The 26,553-nt window shown below is 33.0% G+C and overlaps 3 protein-coding genes and 1 long non-coding RNA gene across 4 annotated transcripts; 3 read left to right on the forward strand and 1 right to left on the reverse strand.

The window, feature by feature from the left end:
• Nucleotides 1–1,502: 1,502 nt before the first annotated feature.
• Nucleotides 1,503–4,054, forward strand: LOC105144381 (uncharacterized). Its single transcript, XR_015547022.1, has 3 exons — nt 1,503–1,653; nt 3,293–3,446; nt 3,915–4,054. It is a non-coding gene; the product is annotated as an uncharacterized LOC105144381 (long non-coding RNA).
• Nucleotides 3,374–11,098, reverse strand: park (E3 ubiquitin-protein ligase parkin). Its single transcript, XM_011053259.2, has 8 exons — nt 10,569–11,098; nt 10,273–10,477; nt 9,817–10,180; nt 9,529–9,730; nt 9,287–9,439; nt 4,819–4,944; nt 4,653–4,737; nt 3,374–4,376 (listed from the first exon to the last, which is right to left on the reverse strand). The coding sequence occupies exons 1-8, from the start codon at nt 10,824–10,826 to the stop codon at nt 4,267–4,269; spliced, it is 1,503 nt and encodes a 500-aa protein (XP_011051561.1). The 5' UTR covers nt 10,827–11,098; the 3' UTR covers nt 3,374–4,266.
• Nucleotides 11,099–13,944: 2,846 nt separating this feature from the next.
• On the forward strand, nt 13,945–16,137 carry parvin (beta-parvin). Its single transcript, XM_011053258.2, has 5 exons — nt 13,945–14,117; nt 14,477–14,740; nt 14,819–15,213; nt 15,297–15,540; nt 15,627–16,137. Exons 1-5 carry the CDS (start codon nt 14,000–14,002, stop codon nt 15,701–15,703), a joined length of 1,098 nt encoding a protein of 365 aa, XP_011051560.1. The 5' UTR covers nt 13,945–13,999; the 3' UTR covers nt 15,704–16,137.
• Nucleotides 16,138–16,286: 149 nt separating this feature from the next.
• LOC105144382 (uncharacterized) lies at nt 16,287–25,740 on the forward strand. The gene is made up of 10 exons (XM_011053260.2): nt 16,287–18,288; nt 19,785–20,107; nt 20,288–20,454; nt 20,732–20,834; nt 21,999–22,288; nt 22,714–22,961; nt 23,047–23,398; nt 24,434–24,610; nt 24,713–24,982; nt 25,384–25,740. The coding sequence occupies exons 1-10, from the start codon at nt 17,909–17,911 to the stop codon at nt 25,735–25,737; spliced, it is 2,664 nt and encodes an 887-aa protein (XP_011051562.2). The 5' UTR covers nt 16,287–17,908; the 3' UTR covers nt 25,738–25,740.
• The last annotated feature ends 813 nt before the right edge of the window (nt 25,741–26,553 follow it).

Raw genomic sequence — 26,553 nt, forward strand, 5'->3', positions numbered from 1 at the left:
CGCTTGATATTCATCAATATCTATAGGTACATTTTCACGCTGCTAAAATAAGCAATTAGAATGACAGATTTGTCGCTCGTTATCCAATGACTGAAATTTTATAATTTAAACAGTTTCAATTATAAGCGTCGAACGCTCAAACGATATTGATAAGGCTGACATATTGTATCGATCGTGTTGATCACCGTTGATTGCGATATACATAACCTAATTTATTTTTTTTTGCTGATCTAGATAGAGGATTCGATGCAATCAGAATAATCTAGTAACTGTTCAATTCAGCGTATTAATATTGCAAATGATACATGAAAAATACGAACAACATATCGAATTTGTCGTTCAAATATCAAATTTAACGCTTCTTATCCTTTTTCATGTACAAAATTCCCGCTCTAATTATATAGTTATAATAGTTAGTTAGTAATTATAATAGGTTTGCGACAAAAGTCATCGTAATCTTTTTCAGTCATCACTGAAATAGTCATATCGTGTATATATTCTCAATCCGTGCATCTTCTAAATCAACTAAAACTTTGTGTTGATATCGTCTTTGTATAAGTAAATTCTTTTTCCTATTTTTTGATGACAATTTAAGCATCCAATTCCTTGTTGGTAAACAACAAAGTCCTTTTTTTATTAATATAAAATCAGAAAACATTTGTAGATGTCATATATAAGTATATTATGAGAGCGTTAAAATATACACGTAACTCGATACGATATATTTGTTAAACATTTCTATAATAAAAAAACATGCCTAGATCTAATCTATTAGGATTAGGATCGAACATTGCTCATGTTTATTTTGGCCAATAAGCGCTTATTTGCGCTCACGCTTTTGCTGTCCTACTTCGATGAAATAAGCATTTGTGAGCACGAATATGACGTCACAGATAACGTCATAAACGCATCTCTAAGCGCTTACACCGCCAAAGCAAACATCATGAGCAATGCTTATAAGCGCTTAAAGCATGTAAGTGTGCAACCCGAACGCAATCGGAAGGGCAAACAAAGCAATGGCTGTATTCAGCAGAAAAAACTTATCAGTTAGCGCTTAGTGATTCTTTAATATGATTGATTCTTATTTTTAGTTTTTCATTGGATCTACATGTAGCAATCAACCATATTAAAGAATCATTAAGTGCTAACTGATTTTTTTTTTCTGCTAAACGCAGCTAATAATCGTGTCAGCAGTAGGTGTTCGATCTTCTAAGAGAATGGTGTTGCAATATGTTAGATAAGGACAAATGAATGCATTTGATCACATAGAACTTATAGTAAAAGAACCGAAATAACCTATCCAAGCAGTGAGTGGTGTGAGCAACATCTGAGATAGAATATGCATTTCTATATATTTCTGTCCTGTTCAGCAACTTTTCTTCTTTCTGCGCATATGCCAAAATAGGATAGAAGAGAATAGAATAATATTTCTGTCCTTTAGATGTTGCTTACACAGCTCGATGTTCGTATTCCCCTTCCATTACTATAAGTTCTATGTTTGCGAGACACAACGATATGTAATAAGTAAGAACTTAATGAAAGATGTCACTATTGTTAAATTTGGAATTAAAGTCTGTACTATCGACCTCGATCAAGTTCAGCCGTCGATCCAGCATCCCCTTAAAGAAGAACGAAGAGCACACAGTATTCATAGTTCGTTTTCATTTTAATACCATCTTAAGGAATCTTGAAGTTGTCTGTATCATGATCTACAGGGTGGGCCATCTATTGGTACGTTTTTGAATTTCGTCGTATGGCAACACCGAACGAGCTACAGACCCGAAATTTTGACAGTTTATTAGTCATACCGTCCGCGGCACGAAACAACATGTTTTCTCTTGAAGAGCGTTTTGAAATTTTAAAAACTTATTTTCAAAGTCAGTGCTGTGTCGCCGAAACTGTACGAATTTTGAAAAGAAATATGGGTCGTGATAGAGCACCCACCGAAGGAGCTATACGCAAATTGGTGAGGAAAGTTCGTGAGAAAGGGATGTTAGTGGATGACATTATATTACGACTGTTTTGAGTGAAATTGGCGCCGAGGTAGTCCAAAATGTCATTAATAATTGGGGTGACCGAATGGCATACTGTAAGGCCAGTAGAGGGAGCCACATGAACGAAATCGTTTTTCATTCTTGACGCGGATACTTTTAGCTTCACAACAAAAAAAAAATTAATAAAAAATATCAATGTATGCTCATTTGATCGCATTTTTAAAAACGTACCAATAGATGGCCCACCCTGTATATAAGAATATAAGGTATTTCATTGTGTATAATAGCGGAAAAATACTAGAACTAATCAGAAATTTGTCAAAAATTTAGCGCTACATTCAGTTACAAATGCAGTTGGTAAAAATACATAATAATTGTAAAAACAAAATTAAAATTTGAAAAAATACAAAAGCGTAATGAATAAAATACATAAATGAATAAAATAATGGAGTATGAAATAAAATAATGTTAATAAATGTAATTTGATACTTAAGATCGGCTAAAATTTATTATTTATTATAACATACTATTATAAATAAATAAACACATGCCACTGCTGACGAATATTAATTTCTTTGGGAAAGCAATAATATGTAATGCCTTTTGTATTAGAATGAAATGTATGATTTACAGTTTTGAACACAACACGTGAGCATTTCTACAAATCAAATAGAATATGCTAATTAATTATTTAGAAAAAAAGATTGATAAATTATTAGGTGTTGGAATTAATTCGTAGCGTTTTTAATGAAAGAATGTTATTTATTTCACATGAGCATTAAAAAATACATTAATGAAAGTACTTCCCATCACTTGTAAAACGCTACGAATTAATTCCAACACCTAATACAATAAAGGAAATAGTTTATGAATAAATAAGAAGCACGATTTTTTTATAGTATCATTATACATACTCCAACTGTTGTTGCTACGTAAAACTTAAAGAAGTTCGCTCTTAATCACTCATCGGTCACCTCGAACTGAACAAACTTCTCGAAAGAATAACGTAATCAAGGAGGACGCGAGATCTGATTTACGCATGACACGAGACTCTGCTTTTTGATCGCTTCTAACCTAATGTACATATATAGGTAATGTACAACTGGTACTGGTAATGGTAGTAGCCATGTTGCTTTTTACAATTTTGAACAAAATTGTAATTGATTTAGGAACAGTTGCCATTTTGGATTACTGTGCATCCTCGGGAACGAAATATCTTATATTCTTATACCATGATCTGTATTACCGACTAAATCATATAATTTTTGTATAACAAATACTTTTTTTCTCTTTCACAGATTTTAAAATCCTTTTCTAGAATTAAAGTATACGTATTAATACGTATCTGTGAGGTGGAATGTATGCCGAGAACGACCAAAAATTTCGAAATTCATATATTTTTTACCATTTCTTAGTGTAACATGGCGTCTCGAACTGTCAACATATGTCGTGGTACGAAAGTTTTGCAATCTGTACTTAGGAAATAATCCACAGACATGTAGTTTGCATGAACAAATAACGTCGAGTTCTTAGAATTAGACTTAGACACTTTAACGAGTGACGAATTTGTTATATGAAAATTAATACAAATGTGCGACTGTGTGTATCATAGATTGCATGAGATATTTATATATAAAGCTGGAAAAACAATGGAAAAATCTCTGTCTAGTGACTTCGTCAGAGTTTGGGTTTCACTTTAGGATCTTTTTAAGACTATTTACAATTTTGAACAAAACAATTTTAAATACAAGAATCGATTCTGAATATCTGCTGATATTCATATCAGCTGAAATTCTTATTCTCTGTTCTTTATTCCTTTGATTGTATGCAACCCCTCATAGAATCATTTCATCCTTGTTTTTCTGTCAGATTTTTCAATTGTATGTAAAAACGCATCAAAGTCTAATCTCATTTTTTTAGGTGCGGGAGGCTAAACTGTGTAATTACCTTCTTTATAGCAAATATTTAAACCATATAATATGAAAATATTCAATAAGTATTACTATATAACAAAAAATTTTTCTCTTTCTACTATACGACTACGTTTACACGACTCAATTTACCAAAGTTATAATACCATATTATGAAACTGGCCAATCATAGTTATTTCTCTACAGAATAGAATAACTGTGATTGGCCACATCGATGTTATAACTTCAGCGTAAATCGAATTATGTAAACGTAATCAATACAATGTTCATATATACAGAGCTTATAGATTGTTACACATAATAAAATCAAACTGATATATGATTTTTTTCTTCCAAAATCCTTATCCAAACCAATGATTACCCATGCATTCTCTAGTCCATTCTGTTTGACATAGCCAACACCAATGATAGCCACATCTTGCTCTTGTGCATACCATGTGCATGCAACCCCCTGCAAAATATACAATTTATTATTTATAAATATACAAAAATGTTTTTATTCTCCTTGGGAAACAAAATCTTGAAAATAAAATTATGGAATTCTGTTTTGTGTTATATAAATGTATACTATTCCGTCATTGACAATTAAAGTGCTTTTTCGTGCTGACACTCGACGCTCATTTTTAGCGTCAGCACGAAAAAGAATCTTTACTCTTTAAATAATTCCATCGAATAAAGTTTATTTTTAAGTTTATATGTTAGTGAAAAATTAATTTTGTACATGTACCATCTCTTTCAGTAGGAGTTCTGCATTTAGGACAAGGTTTCGTAGATATCTGTATCGTTTTTTTGCTAGCTTCTTCCCATTTAGCCTATAAAATGCAAGCAATAAATGAATTTTTAAAAAAGAAATGCCTTGTTTTCTGATAGATATATCGTTAAATTTAACTAACTTCGTCAGCTTTTGAGAGATCTACTGAATAATTTCTAGAAGAAAAAACACTTGTGGATGTTTCCGATGTTTGTGATTCACATTCTCCTACGTGATAACCTTGTAAACATATTCTGCAAAAAACATACTACAAAAAAATGATTAAATCAGATTTGAAAAATTATACTTAGTCTGTTTTCTGCACTAGACTATACTAGAACTCTCTTTCTCGCTTTCGACAAATATCAAACATATACCTATCAATTTAAATTTAAAAAGTGTACACTAGTTCAGCCACAGAAAACAAACCAATGAACTGATATGATCTCAGTAAGGATGCACAGGATCGTAAAATTATCAGATATCCGGACAGAATGTAACATCGGATATCCGGTATCTGATCGAAGGTAATTTTTCCGAGTTGAATATCCGATATTTTCCACGGCACGCTTTACGCCGAAGTTATAACATCCATGTTATGAAACTGGCCAATCACATCATTTCATTCTTCAGAGGAATAGCTATGATTGGCCAGTTTCATAAATCATCGATGTAACTTCGGCGTAAAGCGTGCCGTATAACAGAGGCCGTCTTAAAAAAAAAGCTTAGAGAAAAAAATCGTATAATTTTTCAATAATGTATAAGATATTATAGCATTATGAACATGCATACTTATTTCTAGAACATTTGTATAAGAAAAAATCGGCAATTTAATAATATCAAATTTTATCAATTTAATGATATTAAATCGGATATATTCTCGAATACTAATGATATCCGGCTATCCGGTCGGGTAATAAAAGTGCCTGTTATTACCGGATACTTTTCGGAGCATCCCTAACGATCAGTACTGATATGTATTGATTTTCAGCAAGACTGAAAATTCGGTTTATCACAAATATTCACATGATTACTCTAGCGAAAAAATTTCGCTGAAATTATTTCACGTTTTGAAACATTTCAGTAAATTGCAGAAAATTTGCTGAAATTTCTCTAAAAATGAATTTTTCAGCGAACATACTGAAAAATCGTTGAAACTAAACTGAAATTTTTCTGAAATTTTTCTGAAATTTTCCTGAAATTTCTCTGAAATTTTTACTGAAATTTTGCTAAAAATAAATTTTTCAGCTAAAAATCACTGAAATTAAACTGAAATGTTTCTGAAATGCTGAAATTTTGCCGAAACGTGCTTCAAAATGTGAAATAATTTCAGCAAAATTTTTCTACCAGGCTAATAATAAAAAAATAATGGCAAATTATTTAATGAAAATGTGTTGTGTGTGTACGGTTATATTTTAATAGTTAAAGAAAACATTTAATACACACACACACACACACACACACACACACACACACATGTGTTTCATTTTAATTGCCTTAAGCAAATATCTCAGAAATATGAAAGATACGAAAAAATGTTTCAGGCAAAAGTTGTACGGTTTCGAGAGGGACATGAGATGGTGCCATTGATTTAACTTTGAATAATTATTTGAAGGTCACATAAAGGTCATTTTTAATTTTTTAAATGAAACTTCCTATTTTTCATTACATTTTTTTATAGCTTATCTTAAGAGCTTTCCAAAACATTATAATGAAATATTTTTTTCATAAAGTACTTTTCGAGTTATGAAGCTTGAAAGTCACAGTATGCGCCGGCATTAGCATTACGCAAGATATCCGACCGACAGCTAAAACCTCTTGAGTGTCAGGATCATGTCCTGAATAACATTTGTCAAGATCAAAGCCATTAATTAAATTATATTTTTTTTTTGTATTATGTACTCATTTCATTTTCTAATAGTTTTTTATTGTCAAATTGAGATACGAGAGTCGTTTGAAAAGTTTTGAGCCTCAACATGAAGACAGCATTACTCATCAAAACGATTCTGATACTACAATATGGGCAAAATACTCAAAAAAATTGTTAAATATAAGATAAAATTTAAATATAAGATACAAAATACTCTTAAAAAAGTATTCAAAAAGTATATAAAATACTCTCAATAAAATAAAAATGTATTTAAAAATGTATTTTTAATATTAGGTGTTGGAATTAATTCGTAGCGTTTTACAAGTGATGGGAAGTACTTTCATTAATGTATTTTTTAATGCTCATGTGAAATAAATAACATTCTTTCATTAAAAACGCTACGAATTAATTCCAACACCTAATACATATTATATTTCAAATACGCTCCTGGCTGAGATACAATATAATAACGCTTAGAGATTATTCACCAAATATAAATAAGGATAAGTGATGCATTATACACATCATGTGTGAAATGGAACTTTAGAATGAGTCAATATAAGTACAATTTTAACTTTCATCAAAAAAATGTTTACATAATTTAAATATATTTAGTATTTGCAAATTTAAAATACAAAATACTAAAAAAAAAAGTATTTCAATGCAAAATACAAAATACTCTCAAATAAAGTATTTAAATACGAAACAAGATAAAATACAAGATAAAAATATATTTAAATATGTATTTTAAATACATGTACTTCAAATACTGCCCATCCCTAAATCGTACATATTTTGCAAGATATCTGTGAAAATTGTAGCCGATAGTTTGGACACTCATTTGTTGTTTGAGAGTCATTTGTGCCAGTCGATGTCAGTGTCTTTGACACTGTCGTTTGATGAAAATCTGTGTCCTCCGATCCTAACTTTGAATCCAGAAAATAGGAAAAAGTCCTTGGGAATCAGATCTGGTGAATATGATAGGTAGTTAATTAATTTGAATCGTAAATTTTGTTATGGTGATCATCGATATTCGATTTTTTCTATTTTTACAAAAATACTGACATCGACTGGCACAAATGACTGCCAAACAACAACTGAGCGTCCATAATGGCTACAATTTTTACAGGTATCTTGCAAAACATGTAATACTCATCGACATATAGTACTGGACGGAGCATGCGGCGAAATATTGGGTCATCTAAAAAGTATCCGCGGTTTTTTGTCACTAGATAGTGTTGATGGTCAACACATCTAGTGACAAAAAACCGCGAATACTTTTTAGATGACCCAATATCTTTGATCTTTCGTTTTGCGGACCTAGAAAAAGTAAAATAAATATGTGCACGAAACCTTCTTTCTACTATTGTCCTATTGGTCGCTACTACCCAAACATCATTCTATCTCTTTCTAGGTCTATTAAGATGGTTTTGATGAGTAATGCTATCTTCATGTTGAGGCTCAAACTTTTCAAACGATCCTCGTATTTGAGGATATCAAAATCACAAAATGATATACTTTAAAACTTGTAAAAAAAATGTTCTATCCTTAAAAATGTTTTATAATCCAATTAAATGCAACTTTTAAAGGCCCTGTAGAAGGTCCCGGGAAAATTCTAATTGAATCTTGTTCTGGGTGAACAGATCTACAATTTGAAGGGAGTAATGACCCATTTGAATTTTGCTAAAATCCGACCTTGAACTCGAAATTTGATCATTTGTTCACATTAATCGGGCTGTATTTCTTAAGGCGTATATTGTAGAGCTAAATGAATTATCATCATGTTTAGCGGCCAAAAAACATACAAAAAAGCTACGTTTAAATCTGGATTAAGCTATTTTTGCATCAAATCAAACATGTATTAAGAAAAATCAAAATTTTGATTAATAAATTGTTTAGCGATTTCTAAATCTTAATATTTTTAAAATAAAAATTTAGGGGTGTTCTTTTAGCATGAAAGGAAAGCTTTTGAACTGAGAGGCCGATTTAAAAAAATTTTTTTTTCCTTATCAGTTTAACATAAAAAATGTCCTAAAATAATCGCCAAATATTATGTTTGTGAAGTTAGCATCGCTATTTTGAAAAACAAAAAAAAATCAAAATTATGCTAGATTGTTTTTCGCTACGTTGTGCCGCAAACCGCACTTCGATATCTCAAAAAACAAGAAAATTGAAAAAAAAAACCATTTTTAAGTCCAACACCGCCATTTTGAAATACAAAAAAAAAATCAAAATTGTGCTAAATTGTGTTAGCTTTGTACTAACTTGTGCCGCAAACCGTAATTCGATGATGCAATTATTGTAGTTTATTAGCAAATTGCAAATTAAGAATTGGACTCGAATTTTAAATGATGGATATTCCAAGCGGACACTGTCTATGCTGCAACTTCTAGGGAGGATTAGAATATGATTTTTTTTTTTTCGGGATGGCGTAGCACATGTGTATGAAATAATCGCATGGGCTCGTGCTTGTGTGTGGCTAACGATTTCGCCACATTTCGCCAGAGTATCAATCATGAAACTTTATCCCTAGGATGGAAAGTGAAAGGTGAAAATTTTAATCATTGAAGTTAATGGAGAAATTTTTCTAATTCAAATTTTTTTAATTCAAATCCATGTAAAAAATTATAATTAAAAAATGTGTAACTTGAAGCACAATATGCAATTGAATAAAAAAAGATGAAAAAATATGTAAAAAAATTTTTTAGAACGAAAATGTTGCATGCAAAGAGTTACTTACGCCACATCCACCGATGCATTGAATTTTCCGGCATTCTGTATCATCTTCTGTAGAAGGTGGTATAATACCCATCCCGCAATTTGGTTGTGGACATAAAAGACCACCAGCACGTAAAACATATTCTTCCGTACTAAATCTCTGATATCTTTCATACTGCATATTATTATACATACATATACTATGAAGATATAAAAAATTCAATTCAATATGACAAATATATAAAATTATGTTATACTATTGACCTGTTCCATGTTAAGGAGATGAAAATGATGAATTTGATGGATAAAAGAATTGGGACATCCAGCAGGGCAAGACAATGTATAATATCCCTCGGTAGTATCAAATTCAAATTGTCGCTCGTGTAAACGAATCGTGCAATATTCACGAAAGCAGTCAAGACAAGTCACATGACCAGCCTCGCATGGAAATACCAGTACAGTATCTCTAGATAGCAAAATATCGACATTAGTTATCGTCTAAAGCAAGTAATACTCTAAACTAAGATATTATATTTTCATACTATTAAGCACCTGATATCGGTGCAGGCTAGACAAGGAATATTCTTCAAGTTTGGCTTTATGAGATAAAGAGGTACAGCTTCATCATTTTCCCCTAAACTGGGATGCTTAGCACATTTAAAATAAAAATGAGCATAATTAATCTGACTCTCTGTTTCATCACTAAACATATTTGAAGTTACAGGACAAAAATCACTTTCGCAATGTACGGATATTCTCCTTGGTTGCAACACATCTGGCCAACATTGAGGATCTCTATCAACAGTTACAGCACCACTACCGCATCTTGCACATTTGACCCTTAATTTACCTGCAGTCACATCTTTACAGGGAGCCGAACAGTATACGTAAAAATGTGCTCGACTTTCCTGCTGCTCTGTCAGCAATAATAAGATGATGAATTAATCATCCTCGTTTCTCATTATTAATACTTGTAGAATTAATCATTTAGACTAATATCGTTGTCACCTTCAGAGGATAAATTTTGTTGATCTGATTCATCCAAGGGTAAATCCATAAGTGTCTCATTCATAGGTTTGCTACCACTGTCATTCAAATTGGATGTCTCTGATGTAGATTCCTCTATAAGACTTACGTTTGCTCTCCTTTTATCTTGCATTTTATGGGGCGTTCGTACTGCATGTAAAATGCTCTGTTGTCCTAAATCACACTCCTGCAACATTAAATGTAAATGAATATTGTAATCAGATATCAGCAAGTGGAAAAACATTTTTATATGCATGTGTATATAAGCAAGCTCTCACCTCTATTATTATTGAATCGTGCAGTTCTTTACCTGCAAATATAATTTTAATGTCTTCCGGCGCTATCCCCATCCGAGGCGCAACGATCTCCTTTAGATTTTTTATGTCCCATTTAGGATCCAACTCGACGGACAGAGTATTGCCTGTGTTCGTTTTAATGTATATGCTTAAAGAATTAGACATCTTCTGCTTGCCAAACCAAAATAATCGCAACATTCCGAGAAACGCGCTTTTCACTAAATTAAACAAAAAGCTCATAATTCTCGTATGTTTCGTACGAGCTCGTTTTTGAACTAGTTTGGACACAGTTTGAATTCACATATCAATTCGAATGGATTTAGACTTCAATTGATGTATGTACGTAAACATATATGTATCGATTGTTAGACTATCATATGGTGGAAGGATAACATCATAACATGAGGTCTGTTCACGTTAAGACTTAAACATATGGTCTGTTTTCTGTTCCTGCACTAGCACTCCCTTTCTCACTCTCTTTCTCACAACAAATATCAAACATATATATACTTTCTATCTCACTTCAAGTTTCAAAAGTGTACACTAGTTTAGCCATAGAAAACAGATCTATAAGGCTGGAAACACAATGAAAAGCACAGGTAATAGGAACAGGGAATAAAAGATTTCAACCTATCAGAAAGCGTCCATTCTATTATTCATGGTTTCTGATAAGTTGAAAAAATCTCTTATTCCCTATTTCTATTGCCTGTGCTTTTTATTGTGTTTCCAGTTTAATAGCACAGGCAATAGAGAATAACGAGATCTCCAATCAGGGGGTCGATTTTGTATCTTCAAACAAGGGGATCAATTTTGTATCTTGAAACGAAAGTGAGCAAATTAATTAGATGTTGACCAATGAAATTATCAGTATTCTAGTAAATTTGTTCATAACTTTATAATTTTCACCTCGTTTCAAGATACAGAATCGATCCCAAGGTGAAAATTATAAAAGCGAGCAAATTTACTAGGTGTTGACCTATGAAATAATAAGTATTTTAATAAATTCGCTCACTTTTATAATTTTCACCTGGGGATTGATTCTGTATCATAAAATAAGGTGTAAATTTGCTCACTTTTGTAATTTTCACCTTGTTTGAAGATACAGAATTGATCCCTAGGTGTTAATCATGAAATTTTATTTTTAGGATGGAAAATGAAAAGTGAAAATTTTAACCATAGAAGTTAATGGAGAAATTTTACACTTTTCACTTTTCATCCCAGGAAAAAAGTTTCATGATTGATGACCCTGAGCTCTGATGTGTAAATTCAATATTTTGGCTGCGTTCAGCGGATTCAGATCTAAAATGCTGATTGGATGATCTAAAAGAATACATCAATAACTGCGAGCCCTCATTCAACTGTTGAATCCACTGAACACAGCCATTATATCCCAAAACTCTGATTGATCAGCTCGTTATTTCCTGTCCTCTGTGCCTATTGCCTGTAAGTATTACGTGAAGTAATCGAATCTCTCTCGGATTGAAAATCGGATTGAATACCTAGTTTCCACCGAGGGTTTAATCCGGATCAGAATGTAAGAATCAACCAACTACAGTCGAGCATTCCCCTGTCGTTCGACTGTAACAAGGGAATACTTGACTGTAGTTGGTTGGTTCTTACATTCTGATCCGGATTAAACCTTTGATGGAAACTAGGCCAATTTTGACCACGTGATCCTTTTCGCTGAAACAGCCGGTTTGAGCAGTCGTGAAAATTTACTTTAGGTTCGTTTGACAATGTAAATCTGAGATGCGAGCTAGCAGATGGCGAGCTTGATCACGTGATCTTCGAGCAATTCGGGTGTCAAGAATTAATTCCGAACGATATAGAGCTGTAAACTGTCCTTTAAGATTAGATTATATTGGGTCATCTAAAAACCGCGGATACTTTTTAGATGACCCAATATAATGAAATTGTTTATTTTTATGAATTAAATAAAAATACTCTATTAATTGAAAATATCTTTTGCTTTAAAAACTGATAATAATCTTATATACTAAAAATAGATCGTTACACTTGAATGTAGCAGACTCACATACGCAAAAGGCGTTTTCTTAAAAGAAAATACTACATTGCAAATAAATTTCAGCAATTTGAAATTTATAAATTATATCACTTGATTTGTATTTGTTAGTTTTTAATATATTAATACAGTTTGATTTTATTTCATTCTATATGTGCAACATAAGTTCCCAGCAAATGAGAATGGATTAAAATGGATTGAAATTTTTTCTATCCGAATGCGTATTTTAAAAATAGCGAATACTTTTTTTTGGATTTAATTGGATTCAATTGGATTCAATTAGATTCTATTGGATACAATTGGATTGAAAAACTGTATTTCCTATTCAAAATTTTGAATTGAACAGTATTCACAATATGTGTGTTGTGCACAAAAAAAGCTAATATTATTTTTAGATTGAAAAGTATAGAGATATGCTCCAATTCCTATAAATGAATAAAAATGCATTCAGGATTGAAAAGCATTTATTTTAATATTCGTGAATCAATATTTTTGAAAATCTGATTTCAATTCATTTCAATCCATTCTCGTTTGCTGGGCTTTGATCTAAAAATTAACTAGCAAATTCTTTGTTTTTAAATACGTAATCTCAAATTCAAATAAAGAGAAAAAGAATTAAAAACTTACTTTCCTCATTAAATATTGTATAATATATAATGTACTCCATCAATTTCTTTATTTGATAGCATTTGTTTCAGCGTTTGTAGACTCAGACATTATAACAATTCAAATACACTATTTGTAAAATAGAAATATTAAAAAAGATGAATACATGTGTTAACGAATCAGTTGGATACATTATTATAAATATACAGGTTATAAATTTAATTTAGGCGCGAAAATCTGTATTAGCTCTGTGAGCTCGAGCTTTGAATCCGCAGTGAATCGAACAGCTCGATTGGCTCTAGAAATGTTAATATCAAACGCAGATGAGAGGATGAATATGTAGCAGAAAGATGCGAGTTGCCGAACGATTTTCGAGGTAAAAGAGCAAACGTACGTTTCTGATTTGCAATGCCAAACGCACCTTTTAAAGGTGCCTTTTTATGACGCTCGATGTTCATTTTCAGTATCAAAATAAGTCACGTGATAGAAATTGAGGAATATCAAGCGTCAATTTTAATCTTTGTTTTGACGCTGAAAATGAGCGTCGAGCGTCAGCATGAAAAGGCACCTTAAAGTGTTGTGAACGTCAAAGTGAACAAAGCCTAGAACACGATAGTTTTGCAATCGTTTTATGATTATCTGCTGAGATAGGACTATTCCTTTAGATCTAAAAGTATAATCCAATCAATGCAAAGAAAATTTCCAACAGTGCAAAATAAACATTCTGCTGAACGCAGCCTATGAGAAACAAGAACAAGGAGAGCAACAGAGAACAAGGAAAATAATGGCGTCTCCTCGACCCAAGTCACCTCGAATCCCTGTTTCCACGAAGAAAGAGGACAAGGAAGAAAGCTTTTGGGATAAAATCGGAACTCTCGGACGGAAGAAACGTATCAAAGAAGGTACTGTCTAATTCTCATATTGTATAATCATATTGTATCATGCAAAATTCGAATGTACTTGGTTACGTCATTTTCCGATGAAGCTTGTATCCTTATATGGAGTGAGACATATTTGACAAATGAGAAACATTGAAGTTGTTTGAAAATAGAAAAACTTTCCATTTTAGTTTAGCTCAATCATCTTAGATCAATCAATTGCACAGTGTTTACTATACAGATACATTTATAATTAATTCTCGTACTCTAAAAATTTTTTAATTACCATTTCAATTATGGATACATCTTAAATATTAATGGATGAAGATTGTAATTTGAAGGATTTATATGTAACGAGACTACTTTACTTAATTTTTTTTTAGTGAAAGATGTTCAAGAAGAGGGAAAATACGCAATTGATTCACCTGGATTCGCCGCTAATCCTGATATGCCACCAGAGGAGTACGCTCTTGATGAGAATGAAGAACGTTCTATGATAGAGCCGAAATCTTTAGAAGATTCCAAGTTACGAGATTTGATATTCGTCTTAATCGAATGGATCAACGACGAATTAGCTGATCAGCGAATTATTGTGAAGGATATTGTAGAAGATCTTTACGATGGACAAGTGCTACAAAAACTTTTAGGTATAAATATATGCTCACGATTACAGGATCAAAAATTCAGAATAATACTTTGCTAAAGTCAACATTTTGCTTTTTTAGAAAAATTAACTGGGGAGAAATTGGATGTACCCGAAGTAACTCAATCTGAGGAAGGACAGAAGCAAAAACTTGCTGTTGTCTTATCCACTGCTAATCGTGTCCTGGGTCGATATCCACCTTACAAATGGAGCGTTGAATCTGTACATTCGAAAAATATCGTTGCAATTTTACATCTGCTGGTTGGTCTAGCACGGCTCTTTCGTGCTCCCGTTAGATTGCCAGAAAGAGTTGCTGTTCAGGTAGTTGTAGTACGTAAAAAGGACGGTCAATTGATACACAGAACAGTGAGAGAAGAACTAACGACAACATACGACGACTTGGGCATGCGTTGTGAGCGTGATGCATTTGATACTCTTTTCGATCACGCACCCGATAAATTAGCCGTTGTAAAAAAAGTAAGCTTCTATCATGGCGATTCTATTTGTGACTGTTGTTCTTCTTTCTGACATGATTTTATATCATCAATCTTCTTTTCCAGTCATTGGTAACATTTGTTAATAAGCATTTAAGCAAAGTACATTTGGAATTAACTGATTTGGATACTCAATTCCACGATGGTGTTTTCTTAATTCTGCTGCTCGGTCTCTTGGAGGGTTTCTTTGTTCCATTAGGCAGCTTTCATTTGACACCAAGAACCATTGATCAAAAAGTTCATAATGTTTCATTTGCATTTGATATTATGCGAGATATTGGGTTAGCAAAACCAAAAGCTCGCCCTGAAGGTTTGTAATTTCGACAACTAGTCGCTAACGTTCTAATCTTGCAATTTTTTTTTATTTTATATGTTTAAACGTTTCTCCTCTTACAGATATCGTAAATCTGGATCTGAAATCTACGCTTCGCGTGTTATATAATCTCTTTACGAAATATAAGGGGATGAATTAATAAAATTGATGTATTCAATCGCTTTACGCGTAAATGTCGTATTACTAAAGTTGATAGTCTAATTGTTCTAACAATCATTGAAGAACTGCCATTGAAGAGCTATTTATAAAAATTAATTTAACGTATTGATCTGAGCTTTTTTAGCTGTACTACTTTTTATATTCTATTAAGTTTTAGTTTTTTTTCTTTTAAACTAATAAATAATCGATCCGATAAATGAAAGTGTAGAAAGAGACGTAGAAATGTACAGCTAAAACAAGATTTTACACACACACACACACACACACACACACACACACACACGAATAAATTGTAAGTATATATCGTGCCTTCTTACATTCGTATAAATAATATATTAATATATTTTATATAAATAATATTTATCTTACAGTTTTAATTTGTAACAATGTTATTAAATAAGTATATGTCAACCATCATGTGTTTTCTTATTCTTACTTATTCTTACTATATGAACGGAGAATTTCATCATCAACCTCTAATACAATTTATCATCATATTTTCTAATATGTACAAAACAAAAGAGACTTTAAAGAATTAAAAGATGGTAACAAGTTAAAGTAACAAATTTGAATTTACAAAAAATAATTAAATATATATATATATATAGCCTCAAAGCATCTGATATCCTAATATATGCAATGTATATAACGTGATATGTTAGTCGTTTGCTTCTTACTTTGGAATTGTGTCAACAGCACGATCGTACCTGCCGCCGTCGTTCTGAAATGATCGATCGGGCATGTACGTGACAGCTGTCTATTGTCTTTCTTTTTGTCTAGTGGAAATGAATATTTGGTTATGCACGAGACGCAATTCGATATGGGATCATTGAATATCGTTTATATAATACGTAATAAATTATATGTATGCATAGAGAAGAAGGCATATCGCGCGCTAGCGCGAATATTCTTTTAGATATTCTTTTTTCTCTACCTATTTTTCACTCGTATCGATCGTAACTTTGACTATTGAAATCTAGACGTTTGTACTACTATTTCAATGCTACTTTTTAAGTAAAATCGCAGTGAAATTAAATAAAATTTGCATTTTACGTTGCGTTTTCTCATAATCATGTGTATCGCGTCTTCTAATTAGTTTTATATATAGTTCTATATGACACTTTGAGATATAAGTATTATTATATACATATATGTATAATAATAATAATTATATTAGGACTCTCGAATTTTAAACAATACAAAAAAAATAAATATAGTAGGCTAATGAGAGTCAGCAATGATAAACGGCGCAATTATTTAAGTGATTTAAGCATTATGGACATGTGAGCTAATTATACTTATCATTCTTGCTGGCGGACTCCAAAGAAACGTTCAAAATAAGGAAGACATCAATCCAATATCTGATTATTGATTGTTCATTAAATAATTGCGCCGTTTATCGTTGCTGACTCTCATTAGCCTACTATATTTATCATATATGTATATGCACTATCTTATCAGGGAAATCTTATTATTTCTTGAATTTAAATAATTATTATACTATATCTTTGTATAACTTTAAAAATTTCACTGTTTCAATTTCGATAATATCCAATGACACACAAATGGGCGGGCGGACAGACAATCGATGGAAAAAAAAGGATATATGCTAATGTTTAATAGACGACTCTAACGGTGATAGCGTAAAAATAGTCGTTTCGACCTGATAAGAGTTCCAAGATGCAATTTCGTGGGATACGCTTCGAAAGCACGCGATGTCGCGCGACACGGACGACTCGGACTTGGTATCTTCAGTCTTCTCTTGACTTTTGCTAGACGATTGCCAGGTTGCGGTCACGACGGCAACGAGAGAGAGAAAAAAGGTTTGCGTCGTGAACGAACAATTGCTGCAGGTACTCGCTGGTACACCGTGCTATTAGCAATTAAGTATAAAAGCTAGTTTTTGCTCGCGTGCCGCATGTTTTAAATGCGCGCTTCAACTTCTGTCTGGATTGCTCCTCTTGATTGGCACGTTGTAATTGTGCTTCTCTTAAAGCGTTCTAATGCTTTCCTTCACTTAACGTGCTTGGCTCATCGTTGTTAAGCTTTCTTCCTGGCACCATTCAGCAGTCTACACGGTCTGCATTGTTTAACGACGGATTCCGTTTTCCCTAGAAAATATTCAATAGAAACCTAAGGATCGATAATTGAATAATTTCGATCGGAATCCATTCTGACTTGTTCCATGATAGGTGCTTTGTGTCCCGTATCGAAGCAGTTCTTTTGTAATTCTCGTGGTGCGATCGACTGTCAGGAGTGCCGGATGCTCTCGCAGGAGTCCATTGGCAAAGCAACGTCGACTAGCAAGTCTCTCGACGATGTTGAAATTGAAATTGTCATTGATACCGAGACTCATAAAACCAGTATATTCGCGCTCTACGCAAAGATATTTCGACTTCTTCTTACGGCGCAGATACCGAATTTTAGTCTTCTTAGCGAAGATCTACGTAACAAAGAACTCGAAAAATTGATATTGCCCAGCGACGAAGAATGGCGTCACCGAGTTTATCACAGTCTCGTCGAATTGCAAAGGGAAAAAGACGCTGAGCCAACTCAAGATAAAAAGTAAGATACGAAATGTAACGTTATGTATAACATAAAAGATTTATTATAATATAATATGTATATGTATATATTTAGTGATTTTAAGCAAATAATGTCCATTTCTACCAATGTAGATAAACTTCAATCTCGATTTCATTTATTCTCTATTCTTTTCTAATTCTTTATAAGTATAATTATACAGAAAAATATGAGAAAAAAGTTAAACTAAAAGATATAATAAAGTTAATAATCTACATATATTGGTATAGAAAACGCCGCGGACATTAGAGATCGAGCTTTTTCCAATAGAGACACAATTAAGATATATCGACACAAGAATCATTCTGTTTTTATCTTTTATTCAATATCGAATGAAGATTGAAAATGATTTCGTACGTGCATCGATTTGTGCAGTGCTTTACTAGAAATTGCTCCTAATAATTAATATCTAGAGAGCATATTATACTCTGATGAAAATAAAACGTAAAGCGAGTGTTAATAAAGCGTTAATTTGAGTGTAAAGAAAGTGTAAGAAGGGAGTAACAGAAACGTAAATGAAACCCTTAAGAAACGAAAATTGAAACATGGAACGTAAAGGAAGCGTCAACTAAACGTTAAAGACACATAAATAAAAGTATAGATAAATTCTTTGGCAAGCACGAGCAGAATGTTCGTTGAATGTAAAATGAGCATCATCGAATTCTTAAACGAACGTGAATGAAATGTAATCGAGGTCCTTGGTAAGCAAATGATATCTTAAAATATATTTCATTTATTCGGTAAATATCTAAAAAAAAGTGCTATGCTTTCTTTTTGGAACTCTAGGGACTCACTTCGAAAAATTATTTCATTAGAACACAACTGAAAAATCTTTCAATGCTACGTCTTTTATCCTAGTTTGTATTTTTAAATTCGAGAAGTTAGTTCTCGCTAAGTCCCTCTGGTGGCGGTGTCGCGTACTACTCAACGACGCTTCGTTTTAAAATAAATTTTTTTATCTCTATATCCTGAAAGCTCCGTATTAAGCTCTATATTTGAATGCTCCGTGTACTTTTTGCCGAACGTTTAGGAAGCGTTTAGGAGGACGAAGTACTAATGAATGAAGTGATTTAGGAAGTGCATCAATACACTCCATACATTCCTTGCGAAGTGTTGAGGAGCGTATGAGAAACGTTAACGAAAAAAAAAATTTTTAACGCGTGGGAAATGGACAGATGTGTTTTGGACACACTTTACGGAGCGTTTGGGGAGAATTCGAGCGTGTATAAATATTCAAGACCACTGAGAGTCAATGGAAAGTCAATGAAGTATTTAAGAAGCGTTAAAATTCTTTGTTCACACTTCTTTGACGCTTCGACAAGCTTTACATTTTCATCAGGGTACATATATTTACAACAGTCGCCTTGTATACGTGCAATGCGAGAAAATGCGAGACAGGGATATAATTATATTATTAAGGATATAAGTATACAATATATATTCGATAGAGAGAACCATACGCGGATCTTTTGTTTGAGGACGGAGGATTCTAAACGGCGCATGACTCGCAAAAATTCGCAAGATTGGGAATGGCGTCCTAGGGGATCCAGGTCACCCAGGGAAAAGGGGCATCTTCCGAAAGGTAGAAGAGACGAGAGTAAGAATATCGTCGGTTCCTCGAATAATATATCGGAGACTGGCGCGGACGGTTCGATGACGGAAGCTCGCATCGAGCCGGGCTGGCGTATCAACGATATCCTTTTAGCGGCCAAAGTTCTACAAAATGCACGACCCTCGCCAAATTATGCAAACGAGGCCGAAATGAGACGCGTTTTTGGTTTAGTATACGACGTTCTGAGATGTGAGATATAGTTTTCAAATGCTCGGTGAGCGCGCGTACGGAAAAAAGTTTTTTTTTCATCTCTTTTCGTGCGTGAAGAAGCTTCTATGAAGTTTTCTTTCCAAGAAAATGCTACGTGTATATTATAAATTGTTACAGTCCGCGATCAACAGTCACAAACTTTCGTTGTAAACTTTGTAGATAAAAATATCTTGAATCGTACACTCGAAGACGGTGGTTTTTGGTATAGAAATAATGCTTTGAAACAACAAGAACGAGTAGTCTGGTTGCTACTGTACGATATGCAGGGAAGAAAATTTGCCCATCGACGTGGGAGTGCATGCGAGACTCGAGAGAAAGTATTCGAGGTTTGTATACCGTTGTGTTGTGCAATTCCTTTCTTTCCACTTCTTTATATTAATTTTTAGAATCTTGTGTTAATCTTTCGTCTTCTTACCTACCTCGGTGTTTTTTTTCCCCTATAAATTTGTACAAAAAAGGCATTATTTATGCTACAATTTAGACTTGCAAATACCATACTATGGAAATAATATTTTGCTGATATTTGTATCAATTTATAATTTAATTATTTAACACTACCAACGCGGGTGCGCTAAGTCAATACTATTTTGTGTGCTGTTTCAGACTGTCGGATTAAAAGACATTGAAGATGCACTTTTGAAAGCAAAAACGCATTTAGCTGCAAGCATCTCACGTCTTCGTATCAACGGTTCAGCGCTCATTCTCGGTTATTTCTCATTTTTAATTTCTCATTTCTAATCAGCATGAAAATTCTTACAAATAGAATATAGTGCGCCGAATAGAGATTAATTGTAAAACATATTATTGATCGCGCGCGCGTCAACTTTCAATATTTTATGCACACACTCACGTATCCTGATAGCAAAATGTTAGCAATTTGGGGCCAAATTGGCAGCAAACTCCATCAAATTTTTACTATAAAACTATAGCCATCTGTGTCCGCGTTGACTATGGATTGTCGACAAAATTGATGGCTCGAATCAGATTCTGCTCTCAATTTGCCTTAGATTATGCAAAACTTTGCTCGGTTTCTGCTATCAATCTGTTGGCATAGCATGTCTAGCAGACTTTGTTATATTTCTGGTAGCAATTTGCTGACAATGTCGGATAATACAAATTCTGTATACAATTTGGTGCAATCAAAAATTGGTAACAGGCTCTGTTCAAAATCTGTTCCCGCAGGTTTTGTTATCAGGATACATTTTATATATATATATATATATATATATATATATATATATATATATATATATATATATTAGGTGTACAAATAAGTTTCCGTCGTTTTTTATCAAAAATTAAGCATTTATTGTGAAAGAACGATAATAATGTTTTATTGATGTAAATCAAAATGTAAGTGCAAGTCCTTTTTGCGTTTGGCACGAATCTTCATTCAATAATGCTTCCAATTCCGCGTCTTCGTACACTTTCGGCCTTCCGCTACGTTCTTTGTCTTCGACGTCAAATTCATCGTTCTTAAATTTTTGAAACCATTCACGATAACTTCTCTCACTTAAGGCAGCCTCACCATATGTTTCTACAAGCAATCGATGAGCCTCAGCTGCAGATTTCTTCAAATTAAAGAAGTAAATCAAAAGTTCCCGCAAATGACGCTTATTCGGCTCAAAACTCGGCATTTTCGCACAAAAAAAAATATATAATGCTGATACAAAATCGCTAGTATTTCAAGGTTATGTTGTTGACAGATGTCCAACCTTATGATATAATGTTTTACATCAGACAATTTTAATCATAGCTTGCTAATGGCACCGTCTTTTGTCAAATGGCGGAAACTTATTTGTACACCTAATATATATATAATATATATATTTAAATGCATATTATACATTGCATATTCATGTATATCTAGACGAGCTCCTCCCGATGCATCTGCGTATCGCGGAAGGAATAAGTTGGACCGATGAAGGCGCGATTGCTTCCGGATGGATCAATACTATGAGAGTGTTGAGTAAAAATGAATTCATAAAGGATATGTCAAAGCTAAAACTTCAACTCTGTAATGATACCGAAACAGGGGAGCTCGACGAGAACAAGTATGTCTTTGATCCAATTTGCCCAAAGATGATTAATTTGCATGATAAGGCACGAGAGAAACTCGCCGTGTCCGATTTGGTTCGCGACTATCGATTCATCTTTTTGGTAAATATAATATCTAATTCTCATTTACTAAAATAACTACGTGAAAAAGATAATTACACATACCATCAGTGTAGGTATTATGATTGGATTGTTGAGAATGGAAAATGGCGAATAACCTTGGAAAAATTTCGCTGAAATTATTCCACATTTTGAAACACTTTCCGACAAAATTTCAACATTTCAGAAAAATTTCAGAGAAATTTCAAAATAATTTCGGTTCAGTTTTCAACGAACCGAAATTTTTTCAGTATGTTAGCTGAAAAATTCACTTTCAGTGAAAATTTAGGAAATTTTCAACAATTTCGCTGAAATATTCCAAAACAAATGTGAAATAATTTCAGCGAAATTTTTTGGTGAATGCAAAGATAAGATCTATAAGCAAAGATGGAAAATTGAAAAATTAATAATAAAAGACATTTATTTAGGAAAGATCATTGTGTCTCGGAGCGGCTACGTTAGCTCAAGCGATACGTGTTGCTCGTCTTTGTGGTCCCGTAGTTCTCACGCATTCGATCGCCCCTCGTCACACGGGTTACTTGGCTGGACTCTTGGCCGACATCGAAGATGCCGGGAGACTATTAGCTTTCGATGTTGGAGATCGTCGTTGCGAGTACGAAGCATACCTCACGAATTTAGGCGTCACTTTGCAGCAATGCACAATGTTTTCAGAAAAGTAAGATATAATGGCTCTTTTATGGATTTGTCACAGCTACTTGGAAAGTTACCACTTGGAAAACATTACGATTCTTTATCTTTAGATACATTTCATCACCATCGTCCGTAGAACTGGAAAGAGCGACTGTTGTTCTGGCGACTCCTCCGTGTAGCTACACCGGCGTCCGGGACATTGTCGATCTTGCCGTTGCTCGCGGTGGTGACATTAATTTATTAGAATCATTAACTAGTGATACAGCGGGTGGGGTCAAACAGCCCCACGTTCTTCTGGCCGAACAATTTTCCACGCTCAAGTATGCACTAACTAGACCAAATATACAGTTCCTAATATACGAGGTGCATACGATCTTGCCATCCGAAACTACGGAAATGATTCATCAAGTTGTCGAATATGCCAATCAATTAGCCATGGAAAAATACATTCGTGAGCATCTTGTAAGTGGACTTTTTATAGGATATACAGAATATCTGGAAATAATCGCCAAATATTTCATGGGCAGAGAGGACTAAATTGAGTCGAAAAGTCCTCTATCATTTTGCAATTTTCGCAATAGTTAACAAGATGTTAATTACTAAAAATTGCTAAATATTGGTCTTGAATAATTTTTTATTCAAATACTATCAACTTTATAGAAAAGCTGCAAGAGACAAAAATCATTTATTTTCTTCTCATAAAGTTCTAAGAATTTTTTCAGAATTTTTTATCAACTTTTTAGCATTTTACTTAACTGCATTTTCTTTTTTTTACCAACATGAGAAAATATGGTATTAAAAAATTCTAAAAAAGTTCTGAAAAAATTCTATGTAGTTTTGTAAAGTTGATAGTATTTTTTGAGTTGATAGTATTTTTTTTTTAAATTAGAAAGATTCAAGACCAATATTTGGCAACTTTTAGTAATTAATATCTTGTTAACTCTGTATTATTTCTAAATCGATTGCACATGCAGTTATTGACTGCATTTGCTTGAATGATTTATTGTAAACAGGAAAACGTGTCGTTAATCACTTATGATTATAAAACAAAAAAAAATAATTTCAGGCTCTCAGTAGTATTTAAAATGAAATTAGTAAGAAAAGCCACTGCAATTATTGTTAGCATTGTATACAATTTTAATGTTTAATTTATATCTAATGAATACATAATCCTTCTTATATACTTCAATTATATTTAAATATTCAAACGTTTTAACTTATTTTAAGCTATCCTCAGCGATAAAACAATTTTAATAAAGATAACCTACACTGATTCTCTATTAGTAGACGACGTACATGAGTTTTAAATTTCAAAGCTATTAAGAATGTCCATCTTATAATTTATTATGACTATAATGATTATTCATATATACGTTATTATAATTGAATTGGCGATGATTTGTTTCAAAAGTATCTTTAAATATATTACATATTTTTTCACCCGCGTAACACGTTCACTTAATTTCTAAAAATAATATATATTTTGTTGTCTTATAGCCAAAGAGAAAGATACTATCCAAAGACGGAAAGATTCCAAAATCGATTAAAACTGATGTGCATAGGCAGGAACAATCGCGAGAACATTGGGAGGACCAATCGCAACACGAACAAATGTTTTTCTGCAAACGGGAGGACGAGGAATATGAAAAGTTGTTGGATACGACTGATATTGTTGTAAGATCACTCATAAGTATAATATATGCGAGTCAAATTATCGCTTATTAATAATTATCGATCAATACTTATAAATAGTTATAAAATTAAATATATCGTTAGATCCCCGATAGCGATTTGTTCGAAGTGGGAACTATCGATGAAATTTATGGAGAAACGAATGAACATATGTTGGATCCGGGCTGTTTCATCGCTGTGATAAAACGAAAGGAAATGATGCAGTTTGATTCGCTTTTCATGATCAAAGTGGCAGAATCAAAAGGACTGTTTGGTGATCCTGACAAACAACGAAATCCGAAGCAAAAAGCCGAAATACCATCGGCGACACGTCAAACGTTACAAATCAGCCGCAGAGGTTTCAAGCGTATCAAAGTATGTCTCAAATATATACTAACAATAAGTACTTATTAGATATCAGCTTGTCTATCTGATATAAAAAGCGATATTGATGCATATATGAGATAAAGACATAATTATTTAATTCGGTTGCGATCAATTGATTTACGACAATTTACGTTTACTGTTTTGCTTTGACTGCGTTCAATGGAAAAAAAAACAACTTTGCAGATATAAAATTCTTTAACATTTGCTTGTGGCTTATACATTTGGATCAGTAAGATATATAACTAAAAGCAAAATCAGTCATATTAAAGAACATATTAGAAAAGTTACAAAGTTGCTTTTCTGTTAAATACAGTCATTAACTACACCGGGATATGTTGACTCATTTCAAGTAGCTACGATCTTTATAATTTATATTTTCGAATGCATAGGTCGAAATAGATCGCGTAGCAGCGCCTACACATGCTTGGATGCTGCGAGCTAAGAATAAACGTCAACCATGTCCTCGTCATAGCCGACACATCGTTCGAGATGAAAAATTATTATCGATGCAAATACGTGAAACACGAAAACGAGATGCACGTCGATGGTGGCGAGATGCAATCACCTTCCTGGTTGATTCGAAAAGTCACCAAGATTCTATGAAAGATTCCCAGTTTTATGCGACGCGTTCGGATCCATTTACGCAAAAACCGCTATACCCTTTTCACGCGAAGAAAATGCCGTTAAAATGCCATCGTCATCCTCAACAGAGAAATTTGGCATTCGATTCGATTTTCATCTAGAATTTAATGTAATCGTATAATTGTGCTAATGTTCCTACAATTGTCGATATGGGAATGTTGATGAATATAATCAGCGTGTCCGTAATGTTGAGAGAAAATATACGCTTTTAACTTTCGCATATGCAAAACACACCCACACACACACACACACACATACACAAAAGAGATTTATGAATAAAATCCGCATATTTTTATCCTAGGGGAAAAAAATAGATTGCAGTTCTATACTTTTTAATCATGCTCAGGTAACATTAAAACAGGGACATTTATTGTTGGATCGATAAGTACTAACTAGCACATTTTGTTGTGTGTATATCTTTACTCTTTCCATTTTTAGGACAATTTCAATGTCATTCTTAATTTCATTTTTAGAATTTCTAATTAGGGAATGAAAGTTTACTTTTTAAAAGAGTTACTGAGTAAAAAAAGTAACTCGTTAGGGTTACTCGAGAAAGTAACTTTTCGTTACTTTTCCATTACTTTTTAAAAATTGACAACCACAATCACAGCGAACAGGCCTAGGGCTTTCTATTAGTTTCAAGCGTTATGAATAGTTTGTTGTGTCCAATCGTGTGCAAAATAATGATAAAAAAATAACTGTAAAATTCATTATCAATTCGTTAGCAAAAAAAAGTAACTTTGTTACCGTTATCAAAGAAAAAAGTATTTATATACCAGTAAAGTTACCATAAAAGTAACTTATAACTATAACTTCGTTACAAATAACGATTAGTTACTTCCGTTCCCTGTTTTTACTTGGTACGGAAGAAACTTTTGACGATGTACTCTCTAAATTTTTTCGAGTGAAATCTCACT

This window comes from Acromyrmex echinatior, chromosome 12 (assembly GCF_024713525.1).
Source record: "Acromyrmex echinatior isolate Ae372 chromosome 12, ASM2471352v2, whole genome shotgun sequence".
In the NCBI taxonomy this organism is placed as follows: Eukaryota; Metazoa; Arthropoda; class Insecta; order Hymenoptera; family Formicidae; genus Acromyrmex; species Acromyrmex echinatior.